Consider the following 7,361-nt stretch of genomic DNA (forward strand, 5'->3'; position numbering starts at 1 on the left):
TTCCCTTACAAAAGTGATAAGGTAGTGCCATGGAAATATGCCATACAGGGGACTGGAGGAAGACAGGACACATCCATCGTATGTGTTGGGATGACATACCATCTGCTAAGATTACAAATATCTCTGGTACGAGTGGCATGACTCGTAGCGGATGTATTTTCGCTGCTCCAGAATTACCGACAAGGTCAAAAGACAATGGGAAGGCGAAGGCGGATATAGGCAAGAGGGCGGGCTCGACCGCAAATGAAAAGGCCCCTGTTAGAAAAATTGCAGAGGAGGGAGATGACTTTAGCAAGAGGGAGATATCAGCTGAGGAGGCGAGTGAATTTCTGAGGATCATTCAACAGAGTGAATTCAAAGTGATTGAGCAATTGAACAAGACTCCAACCAGGATCTCTCTGTTAGGGCTGCTCGTGAACTCTGAACCTCATTGGGTGTTGTTGGTCAAATTTTTGAATGAAGCCCATGTCGCACAAGACATATCAGTGGAAGGCTTCGGGGGGATAGTCAACAACATCACTGCCAACAATTACTTGACTTTTGCCAACGAGGAAATACCGGTTGAGGGGAGGGGACACAACAAAGCTTTGCACGTGTCCGTCAAATGTATGGACCACATAGTGGCCAAAGTAGTCATTGACAACGAATCTTCCCTTAATGTCATGCCTAAAACTACATTGGATAAGCTGCCACTTGATGGATCGCACATGAGGCCAAGCTCCATGGTGGTAAGGGCTTTTGATGGTAGTTGGTGTGACATGAGAGGGGAGATCGGTCTCCCAATTCAAATTGGGCCACACACGTGCCAGATAACCTTTCAAGTAATGGACATAAACCCCGCCTACAATTGCCTGCTAGGTTGGGTTGGATCCATTCTGTTGGGGTGGTCCCGTCAATGTTGCACTAGAAATTGAAGTTTGTGGTGGAAGGATGGCTGATTACAGTGTCAGGGGAAGAAGATATACTAGTGAGTTGTCCATCTTCTACGCCTTATGTGCAAGCTGTGAAAGAGTCATTGGAAACATCTTTTCAAGCATTAGAAATTGTGAGCAATGCTTATGTGGAGGCTCCTCCGCTGCAACCGCGTCTATCTGGTGCCTCCTTGATGGTGGCCCAAGTTATGTTGAGCGATGGGTATGAGCTCAGAATGGTAATGGCACAGAAAGCTTGGGGAGGTTGTTGAAAATTGTGGAAGCTTCGGTCTAGGTTACAAGCCTACACATGCCGACAAGAGAAAGGTCACCTTAGAAAGGAAAGAAAGAAGCCTAGCCCATTTACAAGGGTAGGGATCATAGATGAAAAGGGACCCTATCTGCCACATTTGCAAAAGCTTTGTCAGCGTGGGATGGATGCACGAGAATCAGGTTGTTGTGCTAGACGAAGAAACCAACCAAGAGTAGCCAAGTTTGGTGCAGCTGTGCTCCCCGGGTTTCGAATTGAAGCATTGGTGGATCGTGGAGTGACCCGAGATTGCGGTGTCATATCCAATGTAATCTAGTAGTTTGAACCCTATTGTTGGGCCTAGGCTTTAGGGTCTGCTTCTTTTGTTGGGCATACCTCTTTCCTTAATGCTCCCGCAATTATAAATATACAACCCTTTTTATTTGATATGTTCCCTCTCGCACTTTCATCCATTTTCATTCTTCTACATATTTATTTTTGTTGCGATTAAATGATTTGACGTAGATCCAACGATGAGTCCTGTGAAAGTAGTGATACCGAGGACCCGAATGTTGACTTTGATCAACTAGTAAATCAAGTCGGGGAGGAAGAAAATTAGGATTGAGGGCTTCCCCTAGATTTGAGGAGAATGGTGGAGCAAGAAGAGAGGGATGTGAAGCTACACCGAGAAGAGACAGAGGTTGTGAACTTAGGCATTAGCGGAGAGAGAAAAAAGGTCAAGGCTGGCACTTGTATGTCCGCGAACGTCCGAGATGAGTTAGTGACCCTGTTAAGAGACTACCAAGACATCTTCGCTTAGTCTTACCAAGATATGCCTGGTTTGAGCTCGGATATCGTGCAACACAAGCTACCTCTGAATCTTGAGTGATCCCTGGTAAAGCAAAAATTAAGGAGAATGAAGCCCGAGATGTCCCTAAAGATAAAGGAGGAAGTGAAGAAGCAATTCGATGCCGGTTTCTTGGCCATTGCTCAGTACCCAGAATGCATCGCCAATATCGTGCTGATCCCGAAAAAGGATGGGAAGGTGCAAATGTGCGTGGACTATCAGGATCTAAACCGAGCTAGTCTAAAGGATAACTTTCCTTTATCGCACATCGATGTTCTCGTAGATAACACGACCAATTTTTCCCTATTCTCTTTCATGGATAGGTTTTCGGGATACAATCAGATAAAGATGGCACCAGAGGATATGGAAAAGACAACCTTCATCATTATATAGGGAACCTTCTGCTACAAGGTAATGTCATTTGGACTGAAGAAAGTTGGGGCAACGTACCAGCGGGCCATGGTGGCCATATTCCACGACATGATACACAAAGAAATTGAGGTCTATGTGGATGACATGATCGCCAAGTCAAGGACGGAGGAGGAACACCTAGTCAATTTGTGGAAGTTGTTCAGGCGACTGCGTAAATACAGGTTGAGGTTGAATCCCGCAAAGTGTACATTCGAGGTAAAATCCGAAAAATTACTTGGCTTTGTTGTTAGCCAGAAAGGAATAGAGGTGGATCTAAACAAGGTAAAAGCAATCCTTGAAATGCCTGAGCCACGTAATGAGAAGTAGGTCTGAGGTTTCTTGGGAAGGTTGAACTACATAGTGAGATTCATATTACGGTTAACCACCACATGCGAGCCTTTTTTCAAATTATTGCGTAAAAATCAGTCTGTCCAATGGGATAATGATTGTCAAGTGGAATTTGAAAGGATTAAATGATGTTTGATGAATCCTCCTGTGCTTGTACCACCGGTGCCTGTAAGACCTCTTATCCTATACATGATAGTATTAGATGAGTCGATGGGGGTGTGTGTTGGGACAACATGATGAATCCGAAAAAAGGGAACGAGTCATCTACTACCTGAGCAAGAAGTTCATCGCATGCGAGATGAACTACTCATTGCTAGAGAGGACATGTTGTGCCTTGGCGTGGGTAGCTCACCGTTTAAGGCAGTATATGCTGAGTTACACTACTTGTTTGGTGTCCAAAATGGACCCTGTCAAGTACATCTTCGAAAAGCCCACTTTCACTAGGAGGATAGCTCGGTGGCAGGTTCTGTTGTCAGAATTCGATATTTTCTATGTCACTCAGAAGGAAATAAAGGGGAGCACCTTGGTAGATTATCTAGTTCAACAACCCATAAGCAATTATCAGCCTATGCATCCAAAATCTCCTGATGAGGATATTATGGCCTTGTTTGAAGAGGAGGTTGAAGAAGAGGACAGGGATAAGTTGATTATGTGGTTTGACGGTGCGTCTAATGCACTAGGCCACGAGATTGAGGCGGTATTGGTTTCCCCAAACAAGCAATATATACCTTTAATGGCTAGGTTGTGTTTCAACTGCACAAACAATATAGCGGAGCACAAGGCAAGTGCCCTTGGGATCCGAGCAGCGATCGACTTTAGGGTCAAGTTACTCAAGATATACTAGGACTCGACATTGGTAATTCATCAGTTGAAAGGTGAATGGGAGACCAGAGACCACAAATTGGTGCCTTACCAGGTTTACATCAAGAAATTGATGGAACTCTTTGATGACATCTTTTCATCACATTCCTATAGAGGAAAATCAGATGGCCGACGCCCTTGCCACTCTAGCGTCCATGTTCAAAGTGAGCCGACACAGAGATTTGTCTTACATCAAATTCAGATGTCGTGTCGAGCCTGCACACTATTGTTTGATAGAAGAAGAAGAAGAGGATGGCAAGCCTTGGTACCTCGATATCAAATGATACATTGAAGACAAGGAATACCCGCTTGAGGCCTCTGACAATGACAAGAAGATGTTACAAAGGTTGGCGGCCGGTTTCCTCCTAAGTGGAAATATCTTGTACAAGAGAAATCATGACACGGTGTTGCTTCGATGTGTGGATGCAAGAGAGGCCAAACAAATGCTAGTAGAGGTGCATGAAGGATCCTTTGGTACACATGCCAATGGACATGCCATGGTCCGAAAGAATCTGAGGGCGAGGTATTACTGGCTCACTATGGAGAATGATTGTTGCGTTCATGTGAGGAAATGCTATAAATGCCAACGCAGTACCATTAAACGTCTTGGTGGCACCGTGGCTATTCTCAATGTGGGGCATAAACATGATCAGGGCCATCGAACCCAAGGCTTCAAATGGGCATCACTTCATATTAGTCGCCATTGATTACTTCACCAAATGGGTGGAAGCAGCTTCATATGCTAGCGTGACTAGAAACGTGGTAATTAGATTCATTAAGAAGGAGATAATCTACAGATATGGGTTACCCAGGAAGATCATCACCGATAATGCCACTAATTTAAACAACAAGATGATGAAGGAAATGTGTGAGAACTTCAAAATCCAAGGTCATAATTCCATGCCTTATAGGACCAAGATGAACGGGGAAGTTGAGGCTGCCAATAAGAATATTAAGAAGATCATTCAGAAAATGACGTATCATACAAGGATTGGCACGAGATGCTCCCTTTCGCACTGCACGATTATCAGGCTTATGTGCGCACATCTACTGGAGCAACATCGTTCTCTTTGGTGTACGAGATGGAAGTTGTGCTCCCATTTGAGGTGGATATTCCTTCTTTAAGGGCCCAAGCACACTTTGATCAATTAAATGTTATCGAGGGTAAGAGATTGGCTGCCATGAGCCATGGGCGACTATATCAGAGCAACGTGAAAAATGCTTTTGATAGAAGAGTGTGCCTGCGTAAGTTCAGCGAAGGGGATCTTGTTCTGAAGAAATTGTCGCAGGTTCAAAAGGATCACCGAGGTATATGGGCCCCAAACTATGAAGCACCATTTGTGGTGAAGAAAGCTTTCTCAGGAATAGGGTTGTTGCTCATGAACATGGATGATGAAGAGTTGCCTTCGCCTATGAATTATGACATCGTCAAGTAATATTACACGTAATACTTGGGGCAATTCAAAGGCTCAATATTCGGACCTCCTCAAGAACTCATTAGGATCTCCATGTCTTATGTTTTTTTATAAATAATAATCGCAACATTAATAAATATGGATTAATGATTTGCATCTCTCCTTCTAGTGGTGTTCCTTTGTACTTTTATTGCCTTTGAGCATGAACGTACACTCTCATTCTTTGCTCACTCACACGATCGGTATTCCGGAGCCATTCAGCATGTTCAGCAGCGGTATCATAAGCGTTAAGTAAAATTGAACATGACAACAAAAAAGAGAAAATCGCAACACCTGTTTAATTATTACGTTTAACGTTCGATCATAAATATGCATGCATCTGCATCTTATCATCAAAGTTCTTACAAACAAAAAATGAATGAAGGGTCATTTTGGGTGATGGTCAAAGGCAATAAAATGCAGTAACTAGGATGTGATCCTAGGTCGTTTCCCAATGAGCAATGATAAACCAAATGTTCATAACAGATAATAGGAAAATAGTAACGAATTGGGGGGGGGGGGTGTTTGCTTTTGTAAATTAAACAGCGAATAGATGTGAATTATAAAATATCCGAATTAAAACACATTGCTTCCCCTTGATTCACAAGCAAGTCTCTTATCCTAGGTTACGAGAGTTTATCCTTTATCAGTTCAACCACTTAATCCAACCCTAAATTAAATTACTAAGCGAAATTTAACATAAGGCATTCATTATGTGATTAAGCAACACATACACCAATTAATCATAAACGATCATTAAGCATGAACGTAATTAAGCACGGAGACAATTAATCAAGCACTAAACATGCATGAATTAATAGCAACAAATTCAGAGTAATTAGTGAAGAGGAAAAACTGAACAGAATTTAACAGTAATAATAGAACCTCAAAGAGAACTGTGCTTGATCCTCAAGAGAAAGCAACGCTAGAGACTTAGCCTTCCATTAATCAATAGAGAATGAAATTATAGATTGAAGAACGGAATTTTATTGCTAAAACGAAAAGTCAAAACTGGAATTGCAAAACAAAAAAGTGTCTAAGAAAAGCCTAAAACTAAAAACAAAAACAGGAGAGAGAGAGGGCCTAAACTAGAACCTTGGTGCTGTTATATGGTTTTCCAGCCCCAAAGCTTACAAATCTGTTTTAAATCCAAGCCCGTAAATAAAATAGGTAAGATAAGATAAGATCTAATTTTGTAGAATAAAATAGTCTGCCCTCTTCAAGCCCAAGCCCAATTCTGGATTCAAGCCCAAGCCTAATTCTGGATTCAAGCCCAATGCTTCATTAATTCCTGAAATTAGATTAAAAACATCAAATTAGCTGAATGGGCCAAAATAATAAAACTGCCTAATTAATTTGACAATTAAGACTAATCAGTACTTAAAATGGTGCAAAAAGGGTTAAGAAATAGGAGAAAATAATGGCACATCAAAACCCCCATATTTAGCCTTTTTCACTCCTGGGCAAAATGAAATAAAGAACAAAATCCAAGGATATCAAAGAGAGACAAACAAAAACATTTACATATTTCTCAATGAACATCAAGGTATGAAAGGAATGGGTAACATCTAACATGAAGAGATCCAAAGAGTCAAGACATTCGTGAAAATCATCCAAGCAACCCAATCATGGCAAAATAGTTAATTAGCTCAATAATGAAAAGTGATAAAGCCTCACAAGATATACACTCTATCTCTTAAGTGTCTAGGCTGCTGTTTACTTTCGAAGCACCCATGAAAACAAACACCACATAGACTTGGCAAAATTCTAAAATTGACAAACAACTTGACAAACACATGCACATGAGGATCAAAAGGTCTTTAAAGGTTGTAATGGGGCCAAGGACAAGGTAGGGAAAAAATATGGAATAAGTAGCTAAATCCCAAAGGAATAGAGGAGCAATGGGGAATAAGTGGAAATTAAACACATGTAGTAAACCCAAACCCTCTAATATCAACAAGACCTCATAACAAGACCTCATTTATTCAACTTCACTTCTTTTCTTCTTTTCTTTTTTTTTTTGCAATTTTTTTAATAGTACGAATTTGCAGAATTTACAGCAACTGAATTTTTTTTCTCTTTTTTTTTTTATAGATTGAATTTGAAGATTAAAGCAAGAACTAGGCAATATATATATACATCAAACATGGCCAAAATAAAACATTAAGCATGACCAAAAATCATATCTTCCAATGAAACATACCCCCCCACACTTATTCCCAAAACAATTCCAAAGCTCCAAAATTCCTTAAGGGTAAGGTGATATCATGGTTTTTCAC

General features: G+C 41.2%; 1 protein-coding gene across 1 annotated transcript; it reads left to right on the forward strand.

Annotated features, from left to right (window-relative positions):
• Positions 1-2,969: 2,969 nt before the first annotated feature.
• On the forward strand, positions 2,970-3,611 carry LOC114411153. The gene has a single exon (XM_028374910.1). It carries the CDS (start codon positions 2,970-2,972, stop codon positions 3,609-3,611), a length of 642 nt encoding a protein of 213 aa, XP_028230711.1.
• The last annotated feature ends 3,750 nt before the right edge of the window (positions 3,612-7,361 follow it).

This window comes from Glycine soja, chromosome 5 (assembly GCF_004193775.1).
Source record: "Glycine soja cultivar W05 chromosome 5, ASM419377v2, whole genome shotgun sequence".
Lineage (NCBI taxonomy): Eukaryota > Viridiplantae > Streptophyta > Magnoliopsida > Fabales > Fabaceae > Glycine > Glycine soja.

Bases quoted from the DNA above. Each gene is read 5' to 3' on its own strand.
- LOC114411153 (XM_028374910.1), top strand. From the start codon at position 2,970: ATGAGTCGATGGGGGTGTGTGTTGGGACAACATGATGAATCCGAAAAA.